Source organism: Hippocampus guttulatus, chromosome 2 (assembly GCF_054856545.1).
Source record: "Hippocampus guttulatus isolate MCC_2025c chromosome 2, RoL_Hgut_1.0, whole genome shotgun sequence".
NCBI lineage: Eukaryota > Metazoa > Chordata > Actinopteri > Syngnathiformes > Syngnathidae > Hippocampus > Hippocampus guttulatus.
Window position 1 is genome coordinate 4962174 of NC_141262.1, and position 24322 is coordinate 4986495.

The window sequence follows — 24322 nt, forward strand, 5'->3', positions numbered from 1 at the left end:
CGATGAGAGATCATGTCAGACATGATTGACTGTGTAGTGTGAAGTATTGTCATTTATATCTCCAATGTAGTTGTCTTAAAAGAAGCCTTGTGTTAGGCCACTTTTCTGTGTAATTGACATTTACCCTTGCATATTGTTAAATTCGCGAGTATTGCAAAACAGTTGTGAAGTAGCGGCCATGCTACATGAAGTTTTTTGTGGTGATGCTTCGACTGGAGGTGGTGTTTTGTCTGCCGCTGTCTCCGGCGGGCATCTGCAAACGCTACAGAATGTGTGGCTGTGAGTGAATGGTTGTTTGTCTGTTTGTGCCCTGCAATTGTCTGGTAACCAGTTCAGGATGTACTCCGCCTATTGCTTGAAGACAGCTGGGAGAGGCTCCAGCTTGCCCATGGCCCTTCTGAGGGTAACCGGATCAGATTATGGATGGATGGATGGTTTTTATTTTCATGAGGACACTGTTGCAAGTCATGAGAAGTCGTTCAAATGACACACGGGTGTGCTCATTTTAACTCACTTTCAACAGGCACTGCTTAGCCACTTCCGCTACAGAGCTTCAGCACCACTAATACAGTACAGTAATCCCTCGTTTATCGCGGTTAATGGGGACCAAAACCACACGCGATAAGGTCCGCGAGAAGCTGCAAAACAACAGCGAGTCACATAGAGCAACATATACAGTACAGTACTCCATGTATATGTAAAAAATAATAATATTAATAATATGTTTGAAAAAATCCGCGATGCACTGAACCCGCGTTAAACGAACCGCGAGGTAGCGAGGGATCACTGTATAAAGAAGTAAATAAGACACGCCTCATCTGAGTTGCGTACCTACAGCCGAGAGGTGAAGACGTCACCGCACTCCGTGTGTGTGGATGGCATCCATCCATCCATCCATTTTCCGAACCGCTTGATCCTCACTAGGGTCGCGGGGGGTGCTGGAGCCTATCCCAGCCATCTCCGGGCAGTAGGCGGGGGACACCCTGAATCAGTTGCCAGCCAATCGCAGGGCACACAGAGACGAACAACCATCCACGCCCACACTCACACCTAGGGACAATTTAGAGCGTGTGTGGATGGCAAGAAAGCTAAAAGACCAACGACGCTGGCACATTGTGCTGTATCCTATCCAGTTACATATCATTGTCCATTGCCACAGAATTCCGACAAGGGAACCGGGAATAACCTGCCACCATAAAATTTACAGATTTCTTTTTTTATTTTTTATTCAACGAATTGGTCGCACACGTTTTGGTATTAACAAAAAAGACAATCTCACAAGAATCGGTTGAGAAATTAGCAAATTGTGATTTACTGTCAATGCCCATGCATTGTCTTTTGATAGGACAGTTGCCCCTGTCATTATGGCCGCCACGTAGGACGGTGGTTCGCCGAGCCGCTATAGAACGCTGCCATACGTGTTCATCTGTGCCAACCGCCGTGAAACACCATCGAAGAAGAAGCAGAACAGAAGAAGAAGAAGAAGAAGAAGAAGAAGAAGAAGAAGAAGAAGAAGAAGAAGAAGAAGAAGAAGAAGAAGAAGAAGAAGAAGAAGAAGAAGAAGAAGAAGAAGAAGAAGAACGACGACCAATAGAAAGTTGACAGGAGAGCTGCTCGTTGCAGTCCAACAGAATGTGTGGAAAAGTTTTATTTTCGTTGCTTATCATTTTCATATTCTACCATGACTCCATTGACGCACAGAAGAAGAAAGAGGTATTGTGGTTTCTTTTTATCAATGTGGAGTGGGACGTATTCATAAAATATATGGGACGGTTTCGTGTGATTTCTGACATCACTGGCATGCTTCCTGTGTCTTCCTGTAATTTCCCCATTGCGGGACAAATAAAGGGATATCTTATCTTATCTTATCGTTAGCGGTTAGGCTAACAGTCAGCAGACAACAACTAACGTGCGGATTATTTATGTTGACGAGATGTACACAACAACCCTCCAACACACACACACACAAACGATGACAGTATATATATATATATATATATATATATATATATATATATACAGTATATATACACACACACAGTTATGCCATTTGTATATACGGTGCATACAACGACAGATGGGTTGACACTATGAATATAATATATACTGTTTATCTTTTAGTTAATGCCGATTAATATGGATCTTGATTTGGATCTAATTCGACCACGCTAGGTCATAATTTTGGATCAGTGAACAGTACTTCACTACCACTGTTACTAATCGAAGGACATGAATAAAATAAATTTAGCATGATTTCCAACTTATGCTCATGTACCATACTGTGTCCTACTCGTATATTTGATATTGTATGTTCTATACTGGGGCGGCCCGGTCGTTCAGCGGTTAGCACGTCGACTTCACAGTGCAGAGGTACCGGGTTCAATTCCAGCTCCGGCCTCCTTGTGTGGAGTTTGCATGTTCTCCCCGGGCCTGTGTGGGTTTTCTCCGGGTGCTCCGGTTTCCTCCCACGTTCCAAAAACATGCATGGCAGGCTGATGGAACACGCTAAATTGTCCATAGGTGTGAGTGTGAGCGCGTGTGGTTGTTCGTCTTTGTGTGCCCTGCGATTGGCTGGCAACCGGTTCAGGGTGTCCCCCGCCTACTGCCCGAAGACGGCTGGGATGGGGCTCCAGCACCCCCCCCCGCGACCCTAGTGAGGTTTAAGCGGTTCGGAAAATGGATGGATGGATGTTCTATACTGTTTAAGATACAAAGCCTGTCAATCAGGGTTTACCGCTGTCTATACATGTATCAACTATTGTCTGTGTTCTGTGTAGACTCTCCTTTCTGAGAAAGTGACACAGATGATGGAGTGGACCTCCAAGCGTTCCGTCATTCGAATGAACGGTGATAAATTTCGCCGCTTTGTAAAGGCTCCTCCCAGAAACTACTCCGTCGTCATCATGTTTACAGCGTTGCAAAGCCACAGGCAGTGCGGGGTCTGCAGGTATGGAGCAAGCAACTTATAAAGAGGAAGTCATGTCTAAAATTGTCTTTATAATATGTTGATTGCAGCCCACTTATATAAACAAATTGAAATCTGATCAATATTACGTTTGTGAAAAATTAATGTAGTAGACAAATCCACTAGTTTTAATCCATTTTAGGAGGTGGCCCTTTTTTCTCACTTGCTGTCGACTGAAAATGACCTCACCACACAGGGTGGAGGTCACCACCAATCATGACTCACCTGTTTTATTTGTTTGGTCGTGAAATGGGTGTGATCTCAGCCCCTATGTTGCATTCCATGAAGGTGAGAAATCAGATTGATCACTCTTGGATTACCACCATTTACTGCGCAAAGACAGCTCGGTTAGGCTGCAACACGGCTGCAACCATCATGAGGATCAGCGGTTCGGATAATGGATGAATTGTCCTAGTTCCAAGTTCAAAAAATTCAAGATGAACGTGAACAACAAAGATGGCTGATTCCGATCAATCGTTTGTTGTTCTGGTTCGTCACTACACGTTTTGACCTCCAGCGAATCTTCACAATTTCCTTTATTTTTATAAATAAAGGACTATCTTCAAATGATTTCATTCATTGCACCAAAATACTCAATGCAGGGAGATAACGGCATATGTTCACACAGTCACTACAAATCACGCTGTGTTATTTGAAATTATTCCAAATCACTAAATGAATGAATGAATAAATACCCAAGTAAATGTATTTAATCTTGTATTTGACATTCACGGTCTGTTTCTCCATGGGGTCGCCGTTGTCAAGTGATGTCACATTGAAGGTGGTCAGTGAACTCTGGATCCTTTGTTATTATTCTCCTGACTTTGCACTTCAGACTTCCCAGTTCAAAGGGGTGTTATCGTGCACTTTTCCTTGTCTGAAGTCAGACTTTTCCAGCTTCCCGCTTTCCTCGCTTGCCGCATTTGGCACTACGATGTCATTTTCAGTCCATAGCAAGTGGCAAAATGGCCACCCTCTGAGATGGTTAAAAATGCATGGATTTTTCTGCTGAATTAATATTCTACAAATGCAATATTAATCAGAATACTGTGTTCAGACTAGTGGGGCCACATAGAACATATTACTGTCGCGAACTGTGACTTGACCTTCCCTTTAGCGTGCACCTCTGTAATGATGTTGTCATTGTTTCAGTAATGTGTGATACTGTACAATTCCATATTAATCCATGTTGGGTGGAATTCAAATACGTGTTTTCATTTCAGACAAGCAGATGAAGAATTTCAAGTGCTGGCTAACTCCTGGCGCTATTCCTCTGCCTTCACAAACAAGGTCTTCTTTGCATCCGTCGATTTTGATGAAGGATCGGATGTCTTTCAGATGGTGAGACGAGAGTTTGAGAACCCGGGAACTATACTGCTTAGCAGCCTTTACTCATGCTAGCCATAATTACTCAGTAGTATGGCTCTGTGTCGCTGTCCAGTGTGTGTGTGTATGTTTGTGTATATATTTCCTGATTTACCTGATTGTCAGCAAAAGCTAAATTCACTACATGCTTCTTAAAGGCGGAGTCGACTTGAAAATGTTCCCTACATTATGTTGTATATGGCCTCACAGTGTAAAGTAAACGCAGTATTCTGATTAATATTCCATTTGTGGAATAGGAATTCAGTCGCAAAATCCACCTGTGTTCGACAAGCTCAGGGTGCGGCCATTTTGGTGCTTGCTGTCAATGGAAAATGACGTTACAGTTGCTCAAGCCCTATCCCACTGAACGATGAACAATTGCCAGTGTTTTCAAACAAAGCGAACGTTGCATTCTCATTAGGATTCGTCTGGGTAAGTTCAAGCTCGCAAATGTTGGACAAACGGTCGCCAGATGTTTGCTTGTACTTTTCTTGTTCCAAGGAAATTTTGAACCTGCGACAAGAAAAATCACAAAAATAGTTGGTGAACGTTAGGCTGTCTTGTCCAGGGAAACCAAGATAACGAAAGTCTTTGTACAACGATGAAATTTATTTCAGCTACAATTGATGGAGAAACCGATACAAGTTAACAGTTAATTATAAGGTGCAAGTTAACATTGTTAAACGTCAAATTCCTACTCCAAGGCGAACCCCGATGAACTGATCTGAACGTGCGTTTTTTCTACCTTTGCCAACAGTCACAGTTTTTGGGCCCTCGGTGGAATAGGGTGCTTCAGGGCTCAGGTAACAACAAATTACGGCTCAGCTTGTGAACATCACATGACCAAACTCAGAAAACAGGTGAGCCATGATTGGTCGTTACCTGACCACTGAGCAACTGTGACGTCATTTTCACTTGACAGCAACTGACAAAATGGCCACCCCCTGAGATCGATAAAAACAGGTGGATTTTGCTGCTTCTTTCCGATTGCAGAGATGCAATATTAATCAGAATCTGTGTTTGGCCGCATCGAACATATTATCGTAAAGACTGTTTTTGACTCGACTTTTTTAAGTGTCCAGATTTCCTGGCGTACTCGTGTGATCCATGGAATGAAATCAGTCCTGGTATGAATGATTGAATGAGGTGACAGTTGAAATGTGCTTTTAAGTATCTCGAAATGAGTGACCATTGTAGATTGTTTTATCCGATCAGATTACTTTCAATTGGGCCTTTGACAGTAAATGTTGAATATGTAAATATGTGTTTTTGTTGCAGCTTAATATGAACTCTGCGCCGACATTTCTCCATTTCCCTGCGAAAGGGAAGCCCCGTAAGCCTGATAACTACGAGCTCCAGGTCAAAGGCTTTGCAGCTGAGCAGCTGGCGAGGTGGGTGGCAGACCGGACTGGTGTGCAGGTATGTGTAACAACTTCAGATTGAAACCTTTAATGCATGCTAACGATATCAATGTTTGACGGTCGTGAAGAAAAAAACAAAACAGAGATTGAACTTGAAATTCTCATGCAGGTAAAACCAAAGACGATACATAAGCAAATCATGATTGTTGCTGTCCCTCAATCAATGAACAGATGATATGTTTTCACACGCGGTGAAAACTTTAATACAAATAGAATACAAAAGATCACGCCAGACTACAGTACTGCATTTAGCTTTTTTTTTTTTTTTTTAAATAAACGCCAAAGTCTTGAAATTCAGGACTTACTTGTGTGTATTTTGCCTTGAAGACCCCCCCCCCACCCAGTCTCAGATTTCCTGCTTAGCAGAACCTCACAACCCAAATCTGTGTGACATTGCTACAATATGTCATGATCAGCTACATCGATCACACCATCTCGACTGTAATCGGTATGGATTTGAACAGTAATTCTAACAGTGTTGTCACACTTCACATGATTCTAGAAAGTTAATTTGTATGCATTTGCTGCAGCGTCGCTACAAAGAGGCGAGGCGCTGATCCAAAAAGACTAGAAGAGTACTTCAGGACAGAGAGGGAGAACTGGCAGAAAGACAGGCAGACAGGAACAAAAAAGAATTGGGGACGTGGAAATAAGTTCAATAACGTAATGCACAGTATGAAGGCTACCCAGGTCAGAGAAGCTGGACTTAGAAGAGCAGACCTAGATTGATTATGTAAATTGTTGATGTAATATGGTCCCAGAGATAACTCCGTAGTTTTATATGGGTCAAACAGGTTTCACAACCGTGGTGTCCCTCAAAGGAATTCATTTGTGAACGATTGTGTTATTTTCAGTGAACATGTTGAATAAGAACATTTATTGAGACACGCTGTCATTATTAATCATTCCACGCTGTGAGTCACGGGGGGAAAAAAGCGTACTAACCTCGTGCAATATTTTGCATGTTTTTAGGTTACTTTGCAGATCTGACAGGGATTAACTGGAACTCTCACAGTCCATGTCTGAACAATCCACCTATAATTAACATTCTTTAAATGCTTATGTTCAAGTTAAAAAAAACAAAAAAAAAACTTGCCTGTACTGGCGACACTACTTGCAAGTACCTCTTTGCTCTTGTCAGTGTGCTGTTGTCACTAAAGCACAAATTCTTTCAAAGGAGTCCATGTCTTGTGTTTGGATGTCACTACAGTACACTTCTTTGCAGGGGAAAACACAAAGAACAATGTTTCTCGCAAGATTCTACGTCGCTCTAACATTTTGAACAGCGATGAGTCCGCTATCTCACGTCTTCTATTTTTATTGTATTTTATTATTATTGTGCTTCACAATTGCCGATAATGCTTCTCATTGATACATCACAGAGAGTTTAGGCATAGTCTGCCTTTTGCCGAAGGGAAACTGAGATGGGCTGCAGCATTCCGTGACTCTGAACAGAATACATGGGGTAGAAAACAGATGGATGGACACACATTTGCATGTTTTTCATGTTAAAAATGTCTTATTTTCAATTTTCTTTTTATTTATTTATTATAATTATTTTTTTTAGATTCGAGTGATTCGTCCTCCCAACTATGCTGGGCCTCTCCTTCTTGGTTTTCTCCTTGCTGTTATCGGTGGACTGGCCTATCTACGAAGGAACAATTTGGAGTTTCTCTTTAACAACAACGTTTGGGCCTTCTCTGCACTGGTAAGTATGAATAAAACCCGCACAGGCATCTGCCAACGTCAACTTTTACTACTTCATATTGTAATTGTGTGATATTCGAGTAATCTGCTGACTCCTGTTCAAAAAAAAAAATAATCTTATCAATTTCAGTGTTTTGTCCTGATCATGACTTCTGGCCAGATGTGGAACCACATCAGAGGACCCCCTTATGCACACAAGAACCCAAACACTGGCCAGATCGTAAGATGACTACAAATTGCCTCGGACTAATGAGGATTTGTAAAGCTTAACAAATTCCCTATCAAATAATGTTTTTTTTTCTTTTCCAGAGTTATATCCACGGCAGCAGTCAAGCCCAGTTCGTGGCTGAGACGCATATCGTCCTCCTCTTCAGTATCCTTCAGCCGTGTGCATTCTCTCTTTTAATGTTTGAGCTGGTCTTTGAGTAAGATTCAGACAAGGTTTGACTAAGGGCCTGGGCAAAGTACAGATGATGGACCACAGCTGGTCGTCACAGTTTTTATTCAGTCAAAATCAAAAATAAGCTATGCATGCTTTTATTTTGAGGTGCATGTGTGCGGGCGGGACCAGTGAGTAATGACAACAACTTCTCTTGAGTGATGTCAACTTGACAGTGACATTGGCGTTATATTTAATGACTAGTCTGACCCCTCAGGCATTTTTTATTTTGAAACAAAGTAAATACTGACAAAGCCAGAATTGATCCTTATGTTGGCAACATTCTTAAAAAGTGGAGGGAAGCGGGCCAGTGGGTTTTCGGACATAGAAATGGTTCGTATGAGTTGGCGATTGGTGCTCTTCGTGTCAGCGCACTCCAAACAATATAGACAAATAGATGCATTCTATAGAAATCCTTTTTTTTTGTGAATGTTGATTAAAAAGTGATATTACTGTAATTTTACTGATTACTTAAATGTTTTTACTAATTTCATTTTGTAAATATAACAACACGCAGTATACCTTAAACACAAAACTGTCATCTTATGAAAAACGAAATAATGCAATTAAAAGCATTAGATGAATATATGTAGTTATTCTGTGAGACCTGATTAAGGTTTGCATGTTGGCGTGACCCTCAGCAATCATTCCAGTTCCTCAAGTTAAGTAAATTGCCCTACTGTGGATTAAAGTCGCTAAACCTTGACCTCCATCCTCTGTCAGATGCTGCGGTTACCATGGGAATAGTGCTGTTGTGTGAGGCCGCTACCTCTGAAGTAGACATTGGAAAAAGGAAGAGTATGTACATGTTTCTTTTTGTTGACTGCAGCTCTTTCGTCTATCTGGTTCAGTTTGACCTCGATGGCATAAAAGCACAGTACAACAGTTATCTCAGACAAAACAGGTTTGAGTGTGACCTAATGTAGTCATTTAGGACGACCTAACAAATCTGCTTGTGAATGTTGCAGTGATGAAGAACATGTTTAGCAGGAAAAGCAAGATATCTTGAACAGAACTCGTGTGAGCCTTGAAATACGGTACTGTGAAATAGAATTTGCCCCTTTCCTGATTTCTGTGTTCTTTGCATATTTATCACATACACAGGTTTCAGTTCATCAAACCAATTTTAATATCACACAGAGACTACCCAAGGAAATACAAAATGCAGTTTCTAAATGCCAAGTCAAACTTTTAAGCCACAAAAAACTACCTGTCCCTTTGTTAAAAAGTAATTACCCCCTTGTTAAATCACATGTGACTAATGACAGCTTTGAGAAAGCGGAGTTCAATTTCCCAAGCAACACACTAGCACCCCATTTGTTGACTGAAATCACAAATAGAATCTGTCAGACAAAGTGGCGTAGGCTCAATAAACAAACGCATCATGCCATGATCCGAAGAAATTCAAGAAGAAATTAGAAAAAAGGTTATTGGAATCTTATCAGAAAATCATTCTGTGGACTGATGAGGCAAAAATTGAACGTTTTGGAAGATGTTAAGTCTGGGGTACAAATGGCACAGCATTGCATAAAAAGAACATTATGGCCAACAGTGAAGCATGGTGGTGGTGGTGGCGTGATGGTCTGTGGCTACTTTTCTTACTCAGGACCAGGACAACTTGCTGTGATTGATGGGACAATGAATTCTGCTGTCTCCCAGTTAATTCTGAAGGAGACCGTCCGCCAATCAGTTTCCGCCCTCAAATTCAAGCGCGTTTGTATCATGCAGCAGGACAATGATCCGAAACACACCAGCAAGTCCACCTCTGAATGGCCTAAAAAAAAAATAATAATAATAATATTAAAAAAAAAAAAAGGTTTTGGAGTGGCCAAGTCAAAGTCTGGATTTGAATCCAATTGAGATGCTGTGCTGTGACCTTACATGGGCATTTCAAGTTAGAAAACCCTTCAAGATGGCGGGTTTGAAGCAGTTCAGCCAAAATTCCTCCACTGCGATGTGAAAGACTCAACCAACAATCACAAACACTTGATTTCTGTAATTGCTGCCAAGGGTGGCACAACCCATTATAAGGTTCAGGGGGCAATTACTTTTTCACAAAGGGACAGGGAGGTTGCGGGGGTGGGTGGTTTGTGTCTAAATAAATTATATTGGTATTTAGAAACTGCATTTTGGACTTCCTTGGTTTGTCTTTGTGTGATATTAAAATTGTTTGATGAATTGAAATCTGTTTGCGTGATAAATATGCCAAGAGCACAGACAGATAAATATCATCCCGGACGCCTCAGGACCAATCGTATGTCACACTACACGGGCGACAGTGCGTCAAGACAATTCAAAATCAGCAACAGCACAAGTACGTTTGTTTGCGGCACATCTGTCGGCTCAAAACCAGGCTACATTAGTGTAGTCTGACTTGATGAGAGCTTAAACGTGCCGCAGACGTGCCGCACCGCACGATGCGTCGGTCACGTGATGCGACGCGACCATTGAACGCGGGAGTACTAAGAGGCTTTAATACACCAACTGTAACGTTTCACTGTCGTGTGTTTTAAGCGTCCCTAAATGTTTCATTCATTTGTGCTTTTGCGTGTGTCAGTTATGTGTGTTGTAGGTATTGCTCTGGTGGTGCTGTTCTTCAGCTGGCTACTGTCTATTTTCAGGGCCAAGTATCACGGCTATCCATATAGGTAGGCATGTGAAGTGAGAATGAAGAAATGATCGTTGCGCTATCTAGTTTACTAAAAATATCTTTGCTTCCTTAACAGCTTCCTGATGAGTTAGGGCTTGAACGGCATCCTCTTCCTGACCAGAAGTAGCCAAAGTGCCTCCATTCTCCCATTTGTTTTCCGTGGAAGAAATGTCATAGTATCGTTACTGTAAGAACCGATTCCTCCTTTGATCTGTTGAGCCAAAGATGTTTGTGTGCTCTTTGTCCACACACACATTCTCACACAGTGCTTTACAAGACTCTCTTATGTTTTTATCGGACTGAATTGATGATACTGTACAAGAGAGAAGGAAGTAGTCATCACAATGATTTTTATGCCTCATTTTCCAACTTCTTGAAAATGTTTTTTTTTTAATGTCGGATAATTTGATTCGAAATGGAGAAGTTTTATATATGGTAACACCATACTGTGTGAACAACAACAAATAATTGAGGTTTACAAAAACTCAGTTTTTTGTTTGTTTGTGATGGTAAATTGTTCACATAAATCAACATTTGCTTCTCTGTTCAAAACCAACGTTAAGAGGCAATGATAACTATATAATATGAATTAAAGAATTGAATTTGGGTTCCAATCTGTCACTGGGTTTTGTTTTATATTGACGTTTTCCATTACATTGTACTATAATGTGCCATAAAGTATGTTTAATAATTGGATTATGTAGAGACAGCAACAATTTTCCCCTTTCTCCCATCAATTATATATATATATACACACACACACAATTATTGGTGCCCAAACGAGACTTTCAGCATGTCTCGAGAGGTATTTTGGCCCACTATTCATCATCACACTGCTCCAACCTTCTTGGGTTCGAAGGTTCCCTTTCCAGGCTGTGTCTTTCACGGATATCCAATAGTATTTATGTCAGGAGTCTTCAGAGTAGCCCAATGTTTTGCTCGTAGCCATTTTTTTAAATAGCTGTGTGTGTATTTATCGTGTGGGATGACCCATGACCTGCAAGACCAAGTTTTCTGACACCGAGCAGCACATATCAGTCCGAAATGCCTTGATAGGCATGTTCAAGCAGAGGTCCTCTGAGTTTCGTTGGATGAACAGACACACAGGATAGTATTAATTTACAGCACGGATGTCAAACTCATTTCTGTCGCCGGCCACTTTGGAGTTCCGTTTTCACTCGGCGGGCCATTACGACAGAAACAGAATAAATGTTTAATCATCTCTTCGCATAATTTATACACAACCAATTGATGGTGCAGAGGTCCAGGCTTGTTTCCGGGCTCCGGCCTTCCTGTATGGCGTTTGCATGTTGTGGGTTTTCTCCGGGTACTCTGGTTTCCTCCCACATTCCAAATATATGGGCAGTACGTTGGTTAAACAATCAAGTGTCCCTAGGTGTGAGTGTGAGCATGATTGTTTGTCTCGGTGTGCCCTGCGATTGGCTGACAATCATTTCAGGCTGTGCCCCGCCAACTGCCCGCAGACAGCTGTGATAGGCTCCAGCATGCCTGCGACCCTCGTGAGGATAAAGTGGATCAGAAAATGGATGAATAGATGTTCGTTTGAAAAGTATGGGTTTTTGACGATATACCCATACTTTATGGACACCCTCTACTTCGTTGTAGCACCTTTGTGGTCATAAGCTGCATTCAAGGCAAAGCATAATGTACAATATCGTAAACATATTTTGCTTTATCCTTACATGAATGTTTCTATTCGAAATAATTTAAACGTAACACAACGTGATTTGTACGGATTGAGTGAAAATATGGCGTAATCTCACTGCATAGAGTGATTTGGTGAAATGAATTAAATGATTTGACGATAACATATTCCTTTATTTACACAAGTTAAGGAAATAATGAAGAAAGTTTGTTGGAGGTAAAAAGTGTGTTGTGGTGAACCAGAACGACAACTATTGGAATCAGACATCGTTGTTGTTGACATTCACTTAGAATGCCTTGTTGTCGGAAGTGCAACAATACAAGTGGGATCATTCCGATTTCCCACCTTCTTCGAATGCAGCATTCCTAAAACACTTGGTCTTTTTGTGTACGAGTTTGACGGCATGGCACAGCTGCGTGTGGCAATATTTGCCCAGCCGGCTTTGCAAGAACACTGACTCCGTCAGATTGCAAGATCCCAGTTCCGATGGAACAAACAAGCCATAACGACGCGTTACCGCCTCGGAAAAGCTGTTTCTGAATTTACAGAGACGTTAGTAAAAAGTAGGCGCTGTTAATGGAAATGCATATGTCCCCTTTAAATAGTTAACGTCTTTTTTTGCAAACTTTTAAAATAGAATGCAAGTCTACATTTGAATCACAAACAAAAAAATATTTGTCTTCTTGTATTTGTTTGAAAGTAATGTGGTCGACTCGAAGCTGTTGTACGAAAATACAGTATTTATATTGGATACACGTTTCCACCTAAATGTGTAGGTTAAAGTTCCTCACTGAAATCCATAGATGGCGGTAAAGAGTCCAAAGGGCGAGTAGAAGGCGAGTGGGGGCAGGAAGGTTTTGACTTGAATGTGTGTTCTGCATTATTCACGCAAAGAAGAAGACCCCTGTCAGGAAGGAAACAGAAGAGCGGTAGCGGAAATCCTCTTAATGCTGATGGATCCTTTCAACTGACCAAAACATGGAAAGCCCAGAGTTGACGTTTACTTTAGCATACACAGTTTGCTCCCTGTGCTTCGTCTTTACGCCCAATGAGTTTCGTTCGGCCGGTTTGACCATCCAAAACCTCTTTTCGTCTTGGTTGGGAAGCGAAGAGATGGATTTCGTACAGTACCACGTCAAGAGGAGTAGCACTACCCTCCTTGTCCACTCCGCACTTCCACTCGGTACTGCTCGTAACAGGCTTTGAGTAAAACTCTTGTAAAGATATTTATCATAGTGGCCCGCTACAACACTACATGCTAGCCTATATTTAATATTGATGTTCTTCAAGTAACTACACGTACTCTGTGGTACACAGTGTGGAGGGACACGCATTAAGATCATTTCTGACCAGAATAATTTGTTATTATGACAGCTCCCTCCCTGCTCCCTGACATATAGACACTACATGGACAATACAAAGTATTCAATCAATAGACAGACAACTGTTGTTTTTTTGGACATGCTTTTAATTTTTCAGCCCAATTATAACGTTTTATGGAAAAATTATACACTAATGTCATGTCAATGTACATAAATACATATATATATATATATATATATATATATAGAGAGAGAGAGAGAGAGAGATCACATTGATACTTGTGTTATGTATTGTGATGGACTGACACAACCCAGTTAGGGGAGTGCATGAAAAAAGAATGTTTTCAGTATATTAAGACCAGACTGCTGTTGTCCATCTGTGCAGGTTACTACATGGGGATGTGTATCGCTGCTCCGGAAAAACATCTGAAATACGTTCACCAGGTAGCCTGTTTTCTGAACAAACAATCACAGAGCACATATCTGTACAGACAAACAGTCACATTCATACCTAAAGGACAACGTGGTTCTAAAACTGTGTTCCATCGAACACTAGAGTTTTGGTGAGTCAGACTCATTTTCAGCGGAGGTCAAGACACCCCATGTATGCCCATTCTGCTCACCTCACTCATGTGATTTGTGACATCGTGCTCCACTTGGCCAAAATATTGGGCGTCACCAAATACTAGCAGACTGTAGCTTACGTTTTTCGTATCCTCCCCCGAGCGATCTTTGTTGACTTGATGATTTGCGCAATCGCATCTCCGTGGTACTCTGGAAACTGACCAGCATTCAAACTTGGTATGTTGTGCTAATGTTTATGAACTGAGAGTACTGTATACACTTCTTCACCACACATCTTTTTTTTTTATTAGTACAAAGTGTTTGTGAGGAGCTCCATGCATCAACTGTGTTGTGATGTTCTCTCCCACTAGATGAGTGACAACTGGAAGGTGTTTGTTGTCCTCTCTGTGTGCGTACTGTTGGCCAGCTGCATACTCATCTTCTACTGGTCCCGCCAAGGCTGGTGCAACCATCCCATCAGCAGAGCTCTGCAGGCCCATGTACATCCTCCTTATTCAAACTGGGGCTCAGTGGCCAGCAGCATCAACACAGAGTTCAGACGCATAGACAAGTTTGCTACAGGGGCACCTGGGGCCAGAGTTATTGTCACTGACAGCTGGGTGTTGAAGGTCTGTTTGCATATCTTCACCCGTATACTGCGGCATGACACATAACGGACTTAAGATTTAAAATTCAAGTATTAGTCTCTTTTAAATGTTGCTTAAAACAGACTGAAAATATTTGGAATTTACATCAAAATATGAATATGAGATGGGGGATCTTTTATTTCCTGTTTGTTTTTTGTTTTTTCCTCCATCTGAAGCACAACCGAGGAGATGGTATTACAAAGTAACAGATAGTGAAGTGAATAATCCTGGAGAATGAATGATAATTTTGCAGATACTTTATATCAAATTTTCTAACCGGAGAGACACAGCACAACACAGAAAAGGGTTTTCTTTTCAACAGTGATTTGCACCAATGTGTGCCAGTGGTTCTACAAAGTGGGACATCATCAGCAACTCATGATTAATGATTTACAGTTGGTCCGCAGCGGGACTTGATTTTAGCCTAATATAGAAACGCAACCCTTATCAATAAAAGGCAAACATAGGGTTTTGTTTAATGTTGCGAAACTTACATTTCATGGAATTAAGTGCAAGAGAGGCATGCGCACTACCAACCTGAAATCTCAGCTGCTTGTTTGCGGGGGAAAGAGAGAATAAGTCGGGCCCACCCATCTATGTATTAAATGATGACAGCTAAATTAGATGCATTTAACCACCTTGTGGAGAGTATAGAAATTAAGTTTGTAGTTTTCTATAAAATGAACGTAACGTTTCCAACAGATAGAGATTTTACAACCGAACCTCCTTTTGGTTGTTAAATTTCTGTTGGATGGGTTGGGGGAGGTTTTGTCCTTATTATCTCCCTTGACTCTCCTTTTTAGCTTGTAAAATCTGTATGGTTTAAATCCTGACACCTAAGGGGTGTTCACACGCCAACTTTTACCCCGGTGTAGCACCGGGGCTGCCCCCCGTAGAGCATTCACACGTACAAAGTTATACCGGTGTAGCCCCTGAAAACAGCTTAAACCGGAGCAAATTTAACCCTGCTCAAGGAGGTGGTTTCATGTGTGCTGTCTGAACACCCCTCGAGACAGTCTGAATACAGTCACAGCCAAAAACCTTGCCCTCCCCCCGGGCACCACTTCTTCCAGAAAATTGTAGCAATGACAGATTAGTTGGTGTTCACATGTTTATTGCTTTTGTTTACATTGAAGCAATAGAAAGGCAGAAGAGAAAAAAGGCAAATGCACAGGTAGAGTGATGTGCTTTTACAAAAAGCTCTACTTTGATGTTACCTGTTCACGGGATGTGTGTGTGTGTGTGTGTGTGTGTGTGTGTGGCCTGGGCGTAGCTACAACAATTTCGTTTCGCATGGCAAAAAGGGGTGATCTGCGTTCAACACAACTTTGTTGTTCATTTATTGTTTGTTTGGTCTATTAAAAAAAAATTCAACTTGCTCTTCTCCTAAATACATGACCAAGGTATGGGAGCAGGACTCTGTCTCGGCAGATGCTCACAATCAGGTGACTCGGACTCGGATGCAAAAAACTTGATCACTACATCCCGAGACACAAAAAGGTTTTCACCTTTTCCCCGTTTTAACCGGTGGTGAGTGTGATTTCAAAATTTCCAGCACCTGTTACTTGCTATAGGCGAGTTTAATTACAAATTTAAAGAACATGCCCTTCTTGCGACACCATTTTTTTTTTTTCACATTTTGTTCAGTACATTTTTGGAGTTCTGTGTGGAATGGTCAGATTTTGCAAATGCCACAGAACTAGTAAATGGCACAATTTTCTGGGAGAAGTGTTTCATAATCTAACTGAAAGCCTTTTCAGAGACAAACAGACTTGCAACATTTGAAGAAGAAAAGCCCAGAGTACTGCACCGTTTGACCCATATGTGTTTGGAATGGATAAAGTGATTCCCCAAAAGCTCCACATTTTTCCATGGTATTGATCGTACTTTTCTTATGAGCAGGTGACCACCTACAACATCTACATGGCTGCGCAGAGCGACTGTCATGTGACTGTGACGGAGTCTCGGCAGCACCAGCTGAGTCCTGACTCAACCTCTCCCATCCAGCTGCTCACCCTGAGAGTGCACAGCATCAACCCTGCTGTGAGACCATTTGATATTAGGTACAACTAATCCAAAACAATTACCGTATTAACAATTATATATATATATTATATATATGATGAGGCGCTGGAAGAGGGACCATCATGGGAGGACAAGCCCCTACACGGGATGTACCACCGGACCATAACTGAAGTGGCCGATCTCAAGAAGTCCTATCAGTGGCTAGAGAGGGCTGGCCTGAAGGACAGCACAGAGGCACTCATCCTGGCTGCTCAGGAGCAGGCCCTGAGCACCAGAGCCATTGAGGCCCGGATATACCACACCAGACAAGACCCAAGGTGTAGGTTGTGCAAAGAGGCACCTGAGACGATCCAACACATAACTGCAGGGTGTAAGATGCTGGCAGGGAAAGCCTACATGGAACGCCATAACCAGGTGGCTGGCATAGTCTACCGAAACATCTGTGCGGAGTATGGACTGGAAACCCCAAGGTCATAATGGGAAACACCTCAGAAGGTGGTGGAGAATGACAGAGCGAAGATCCTGTGGGACTTCCAGATCCAGACTGACAAGATGGTACTGGCGAACCAACCAGATATCGTGATCATAGATAAAGAATAGAGGAAAGCCGTTGTAGTGGATGTAGCGGTCCCAAGTGATGGAAACATCAGAAAGAAGGAACACGAGAAACTCGAGAAATACCAAGGGCTCATAGAGGAGCTGGAGAGAGCCTAGAAGGTAAAGGTGACAGTCGTCCCTGTGGTGGTCGGAGCACTCGGGGCAGTGACTCCCAAACTAGATAAGTGGTTGCAACAGATCCCGGGAACAACATCGGACATCTCAGTCCAGAAAAGTGCAGCAAGGATACTGCGCAGAACCCTCAAGCTTCCTGGCCTCTGGTAGAGGACCCGAGCTGAATGAGGGACGGACACCACCTGAGGGGTGAGACGAGGATTTTTTCTATATATATATATATATATATATATATATATATATATATATGTATATGCAGTGCACCCTATATATATTTATATATATATATATATATATATATATAGGCTACACTGCATTATAAGGTGCATTGAATAGAAGCTACAATAGTGGCTGTGGTTGTGCTAAGCATCCACTAGATATCAGAGGTGTCAAACTCGATTCACATTGTGGGCCACATACGACCTCAGTAGATGTCAAGTGGGCCGGACCATTAAAATTATACCATACTCTGCTATAAATAACCAAAATATCATGTCTTTCCTTTGTTCTGATCAAAACAGTGTGTCCCCTTGCGGATACTCCATGAATTGCATCTCATTAACAATATTCATTCCGTGCCTTTTATGCATTTGTTTCCCTTTTAAATGATCCTGCGGGCCTCATTGAACCTCCTTGGGGGCCGGTTCCGGCCCGCGGGCCGTATTTTTGGGAAATACAGTACTATACAGCTTTATTTGTGTAGAGCCTTCACAACCACTGCAGCTGTTACAATAAGAACTGGTCATAAACACAGACATGAAACATATAAATACAAATGGCATTACAAAACAATAAATGAAAGACAAGAATTATGAAGACAATTGATTCAACAAAAAGGCACACAACCCTCATAGGCTCACATCCACAAGGGGCTACATATCCTTAGAAGTCTTGCTTGTCTCCTTCCTTCGTTTAGTCAGTTGTGAGCTATTGCTTGTGGTATTATCGTTTCATAATGGCTGAGCGGAGCGCGCAAAGTAGTCGTCTGTTTGAGTATGTGTTGGGGAATGCACAATTAGTTCCGGGCAGAACCCTTTTAGGTTACAATTGGTTCTTGCTAATAATCACCAATAGATGGCAGAGGAACACTCACAGGAAAACAACTTAATGATGATATAATGGGAGTTACAGTCTCTTTATATCATATTAGGCGCATTGGATTATAGGGCAGGGTTTTGAGAAAAGTCAATGCTTTTAGGTGTGCCTTATAGTGCAGAAAATACTGTACTGCAAATACAACGACTGCATGTATGCTGCTGAAAAATTACCACTCTACAGTATATTTGTAATTTTGTCAGGGTTTTTTTTCTCCCCAGGTTGAACTCGATAGAGTATGCCGAGCTCAGGGAGAAGCTCCATGCGCCCATCAGGAACTCTGCTAATGTTGTGATACACCAAACAATTAGTGAACTTTTTCTTGAAACATTCCAAGCCCATGTGGACCTCAACCAGCCTTACTCGCTCCCCACTGGACAGGTAGTGTGTGTCACAACTGCTCCTGGAGGTTTTGCTCGACTCACAGCATAAACAAGGAATGTACTGTCCATCATTTGCTCTGCATACATAGGAGGTGGAGCCGTGTATTGGCTGTATGCAAGTGCCAGCAAACACCAAGCTGGTCAGACTCTGTCATGTTGATGGTAAGTGTGTGAGTTAAGTGTTAGTCCAAACAGGTTGATGCACAGGTTTCGCACCCAAAAATGTGTTTTAAAAAACTGCCATACCTAACTCAACAAAAATTTTATTTATTTCCCCCAGTGTTATTTCATATGAAAAATCAGGATTGTGTTGATATCATCATATTTATTTATTAAATTTGTACTGGCCCGATTGGACCAGCGTCAACACACTTGGCCCGACACAGTCACGTAGTGGCCTCATGCTACTGCTGATGTGGAACGATGTCATTTTTTAAACAATAAATTATGGGGTGCATCAGAATCATTCCGAATCTGCTGGGGGACACGTTCCCCGTGTCCTCACTACCATCAATGGCTACGAATGTAACCTTAACCACCTTACAAGTTTTGTCAACTGTGCTCAATGACATTTTGTCTTCCTTCCCTTTTACTTCCTACCAAGTCTCTGTTATCTGTTTATTTGTTCAATAAGCAAACAAACAATTCATCACATCATAAATAGATACCCATGAAGTCGTTGCACGAGTAGCAATATAAGCTGATAGCATCATTGTGGATCGCTAAAATGTATGTTTGACCCATGATCACTATTGCTGGGATCATGAGTTGTTGTTTTTGCTTTCTGTGATTTTCTCTTCCCCATGTTGATGTTTGAAAGTGTTTAATCGTCTCAGATTCATGAAAATATTGTCTGCATTGTAGTTGTGTTTACGTCTGGAACTGCTTTGCGTTGTAGGAGCTGACGGTGAGCCCGAGTGTGAGCAGTGTTTCTGTAGACCCATGTGGTGTTTGTCCTGTCTGGGCCGATGGTTCGCCAGCCGACAAGACCAGCAGAGACCCGAGACCTGGTTGTCCAGTCGAGTCCCCTGCCCCACCTGCCGAGCCAAATTTTGTATACTGGATGTTTGTTTGGTACACTGACGCACACGCACACCCAAGTCCCACTTATGGCATCTCCTCGAGAAGATGAATTGATGCTGGCCTGAACATGCTGTATGCTTCCTTATTCTGTTCGCTCCGTAAAGAGAATAGCGATTCCTAACTTTTTCACTGAACGCCTGTTAGGTGATAATTGGAGTGATGTGATAATGACAGAGTCATTAAAGACGTGGTTGGGAAATGTCATGCAGACAAATGTTGAAGGGATATGGCAATACAATCGATGTCAGGAATGTTTTATAGTGCGTACTTGCTCAACTGGCTTGAAAGCAGACAGAAAGTAAAAGTGGTAGCCTTCCAAAAAAAAAGTATTGTCCGCAAGTATAAGGTGCACCTTCACTGACTGGCGTATTCTAAAACTGCTTTCATATTGAGGGCGCACCGCATTATAAGGTGCATAGAATGGAAGCTACAATAGTGGCTGCGGTTGTGTTGTGCATCCACTAGATAGAGCTACTTTAAAGAGCTTTCACAGAACACACTTGACAGAACATTTAAAGTACTACCGTATTGGCCCGAATATAAGACGGTGTTTTTTTGCATTGAAAAAAGACTGAAAAAGTGGGGGTCATCTTATATTTGGGGTCTAGACATTATACCCATTCATGACGCTAGATGGCGCCAGATATCATTGAAGCGAATGCTGAACTTGATTCCCCAGGCCAAAGTGAACCCCTGTCACGAAGAATAAAAATAAAAATAGCGGTAGCACGAAGAAGAAAAAAAAATAGCAGCAAGAAAGGAAAGAGAAGAAAATAATGGAAGAGATAACAGAAAATGGAGAAACATAGCGACAATCTGGAGAAAAGTGGATCGAAGATCGGCACCTGAGGAGAAGTTATGATGTAATTTACATTTCAAAAACCAGAAGCCATTCATTTACGAATGTGATTGCACTTTACATATTCAAATGTTCAGATATTAAGATTTGAATGAGGCAAAATAACATGCTTTTTCTCTGAAATATATTGTTAGAATAATTTGTTTCAGATGTACTGTAATTATTTTCTGTATAAAAATATAATTTGGTGTTCAAAAAGTCTTTTTTCAAACTAGCGTCTTGAAAAGAGGGGGTCGTCTTATAATCAGGGCTGTCTTATATTCGGGCCAATACGGTATAAGGCGCATAGAATGGAAGCTACAATAGTGGCTGCGGTTGTGTTATGCATCCACTAGGTGGAGCTACTTTAAAGAGCTTTCAAAACCGCTGCAGCTACAACAAAGCACTTGACAGAACATTTGAAATACTACTTCCAAGAAATCCAAATATTGATCCATATATAAGGCACATCGGATTATAAAATGCACTCTCGGCTTTTGAGAAAATGAAATGCTTTTAGGTGTGCCTTATCATGCGGAAAATACGGTCATCCTTGTACTGTGGAGCCTCAAAAGTCAACCACTGCTCAGGTTGTACGGGCCAACCAAACGTTTACGCGGACATACTGGATGCCTTTGAAGTCAAACGTCTGTGAGAGTTCAGAAACCCACGAGAGCACAGTTCATCTTGAGTCCCCAAATTCTCAAATTCTTCATGAGTTTGCTTTAACTATCATGATTTTTTTTTCTTAAGAGAACGCGTTACTTTCAGAAAGTAAGCACTGTGTTTGACCTTAGACTACGGTATAGTATGTATTGACCGAATACATTTTATGCACTTTAGTACAGCAGTGACAGCATCCACACTAATTATTTGCCAGCCGCCATTGTTCACAACTTTGCATCTTCATCTCTTTTAATGCTTTCATACCACTAAAACTGCTGCTTCTGTCTCCTCAAACATCAATCATCTCAACATGCGAACCTCAGTGCCTTTGCAGTTTAACTCTATCGACCCATGCATTTTATTCTTTTACAAAGCCTGCAGTTCTTTTCCCCTATGAACGCTTGGATCTGAGACAAAGACAAATCTGTAGTTTGGTTACAACCAACATCTGATATATCCTGATCATCTCTTTGAGAGCATAACGGAGGTACGATGTTTGCTAGTCACATTTGCAAGAGAAGTTTTATGAGCAGTTGGGAATTACCGGGATTTTGAATTACGGTAGTAATAAAATGTGACAATGCAATCAGTCTTCTAAAATGCCACACAAGCAATTGTGTTTTCTTTGGGTTTTGTTTTATTTTTTGTGAGATACATACCGTGTAAACATTTATGTTGTATGGTGGAACAAGTTAACCCTCATTCAATTCTTGGCCTGATATGACATTTTTAATACATAAAAGATCATCAGAATGTGGTTCCGTTTTTTGTGCGTCTGTGTTTTTTGGAAAATAAATTAAAAAATGACTAGGGCAATCATGTTAAGGTGACAATTTGCAACTTTCCACATATTAACATATCATCTACTTACATCCAGGATACGGTATATTCCAACTCAGGATTGTGATGGTAATACAGTAGTAGGTTTTAACTAGTGATAGTAGCAGCGTTGCCAACCGACCCGTGAAATACAGAGTCGTTCCTTATATGGGAACTAGATGTCATGTCCCCTATTGAGGTAATACTATATATGTATGGGATGAGATTATTTCCCTATTTTCATTAATGGCCAGGAGAAATGGCATATCCTAAATCTGACCACGAAAAGCAAAATCCAACACGGTAAATACTTAGGTCAGCAAATTGTCATGACTGGAAAGAGGCTCTTGGTTAGAGTGAGTGGAGCTGATTGGGATATAAAGCGAATCGTAAAGTGTGTCAGCCAATGTTTTCAGTTGTTCATTGTGGGCTGTTTGACATCAGACAACACACGTCCAGAAAGCGACACTGCGGACACCGAAGAACACAGATGAACCAAGCCTCAGTGTCACAGTGTCTCTTCTTGAGCTTGATGTGTTGCCATTTATTCCGTTTCCTATCTTGCTGTCCTTTTACCATCGTGAGATGTCAGTGTGTGGATGCAGATTATTTAATTTAGCAGATTATTGTCATTTGGGTGTTGGGGATGAGGGTTTAAAATGAAATTTAATATACAGTCGTATTAGCAAATATACATTTGGTATTTATGTGACCATCTAAGAACAAATTATATCACCACATTAAAAGCTAATAAACTGGAGCTGAAACACAATCAAGACAGAACATGACAACTTCAGTCCCAAATGCGGGGTCACAAACAAAATGCTCAATGTCACCGAGATTGTGGAATAGTCCGCTGCTTAGATTGTGGCTCGCTCACAGCAGTCTGTGGACAAATCTGGTTCATCATTTGATCAAATCGCGGTGTTGAGTGCAGACAATACAAATGTGAATTATTATTTACTACTCTGTCTTCACCAACTTGAAAAAGAAACAGAAAGACATCTCCCAAGGAAATTGCACATTGTGCACAAGACAGTGAAGCAGGCTCTTGGCCATCCCACTGTAGCTATGGAAACTATTGTGCTAAAGGGCTTTGCCTTCTTTTCCACAAAAGGCCTGCAATAAATAGTTTTGGAGGTTCGGTGATGATGCTACAAACAGTGACACATATAAAACTGTAACACTGTTCGACTGGCTCCAACCCACAAGGGGCCATGGTCCCAAGATGCCGTGGTGGGCGTCCCATCTTTTCATTTTTGAAAGGTGGCAACCCTACATAGTAGTTATTAATACTCACACGTTACCTTGCTACCGAGGAATTGCCGAAGGGGTAATAACACCACTTTGTACACAGGGGACAAGGTTTGAAATCCCAGTCACGAACGGTAACATTCTAAATGGTCCTTCAGCAAGACCCTTTGTGCTAGACACAGATTACATCTGGAAGGTCACCCGGTGTAAGAATTGTGTGCCAAACAGATCATTGCTGTGGTGACCCCTGACGAGACGTTGTCGACTGCAATGTGAACTTTCACCAATAGAGGGTGCTAATAGATTGCGAAAAGGTTATGAGTAGTTTGGAAACCGTAGAAGGGAGTTTACCGGTAACGTCTATATGGATTGCAGAGATGATGCTGGCAAAGCCTCATTGCAAAACGTTTGTGGCTATCTGTTTTTGTGTTTGACAAATTTGACTTGGCCGACTTCTTCGAATCTCCAACTACAACATCAAGCAGTTATTTAGCAAAAGGTTCACATACTTTTCCCCATCTTGCACTGTGTTGTTTTCATGTTGAGTAAAAAAAAAAATATATATATTTTTTTGTGAATGCAAACACTTTGTTTTTCTTATTTCTTCTTTCTACCCACAATCTCGCTGCTGTAGACTGCAAATTTCCCCAGTGTGGGACAAATAAAAGTTATCTATAGGTT

At 41.5% G+C, this 24322-nt stretch overlaps 2 protein-coding genes across 4 annotated transcripts; both read left to right on the forward strand.

The window, feature by feature from the left end:
- Window positions 1-1574: 1574 nt before the first annotated feature.
- On the forward strand, window positions 1575-11161 carry LOC147208280 (dolichyl-diphosphooligosaccharide--protein glycosyltransferase subunit MAGT1-like). The gene is made up of 10 exons (XM_086132404.1): window positions 1575-1713; window positions 2778-2947; window positions 4189-4306; window positions 5609-5749; window positions 7319-7459; window positions 7589-7678; window positions 7768-7831; window positions 8621-8695; window positions 10455-10545; window positions 10624-11161. The coding sequence occupies exons 1-10, from the start codon at window positions 1633-1635 to the stop codon at window positions 10637-10639; spliced, it is 987 nt and encodes a 328-aa protein (XP_085988530.1). The 5' UTR covers window positions 1575-1632; the 3' UTR covers window positions 10640-11161.
- Window positions 11162-13114: 1953 nt separating this feature from the next.
- Window positions 13115-22325, forward strand: tmem129 (transmembrane protein 129, E3 ubiquitin protein ligase). Of its 3 annotated transcripts, none has more exons than XM_086132415.1 (7): window positions 13115-13396; window positions 13921-13979; window positions 14471-14728; window positions 16649-16809; window positions 18802-18979; window positions 19071-19143; window positions 19880-22325. In XM_086132415.1, exons 1-7 carry the CDS (start codon window positions 13192-13194, stop codon window positions 20062-20064), a joined length of 1119 nt encoding a protein of 372 aa, XP_085988541.1. In that variant the 5' UTR covers window positions 13115-13191; the 3' UTR covers window positions 20065-22325. The 3 variants fall into 3 exon arrangements, with proteins under 3 accessions (XP_085988541.1, XP_085988549.1, XP_085988559.1); XM_086132423.1 differs by having other exon boundaries at window positions 18820-18979; XM_086132433.1 differs by lacking the exons at window positions 19071-19143; window positions 19880-22325 and having other exon boundaries at window positions 16649-16789; window positions 16874-18943.
- Window positions 22326-24322: the final 1997 nt, after the last annotated feature.

What these genes read in the sequence shown, in the direction of transcription:
- LOC147208280 (XM_086132404.1), top strand. Translation starts at nt 1,633, where the DNA reads ATGTGTGGAAAAGTTTTATTTTCGTTGCTTATCATTTTCATATTCTAC. An exon ending in AGGCAGTGCGGGGTCTGCAG is followed by an intron (nt 2,948 to 4,188) that starts GTATGGAGCAAG and finishes TTTTCATTTCAG; the next exon opens with ACAAGCAGATGAAGAATTTC. An exon ending in TTTGGGCCTTCTCTGCACTG is followed by an intron (nt 7,460 to 7,588) that starts GTAAGTATGAAT and finishes TATCAATTTCAG; the next exon opens with TGTTTTGTCCTGATCATGAC.
- tmem129 (XM_086132415.1), top strand. Translation starts at nt 13,192, where the DNA reads ATGGAAAGCCCAGAGTTGACGTTTACTTTAGCATACACAGTTTGCTCC. An exon ending in CTGACAGCTGGGTGTTGAAG is followed by an intron (nt 14,729 to 16,648) that starts GTCTGTTTGCAT and finishes TCTTATGAGCAG; the next exon opens with GTGACCACCTACAACATCTA. An exon ending in CAGACTCTGTCATGTTGATG is followed by an intron (nt 19,144 to 19,879) that starts GTAAGTGTGTGA and finishes TTTGCGTTGTAG; the next exon opens with GAGCTGACGGTGAGCCCGAG.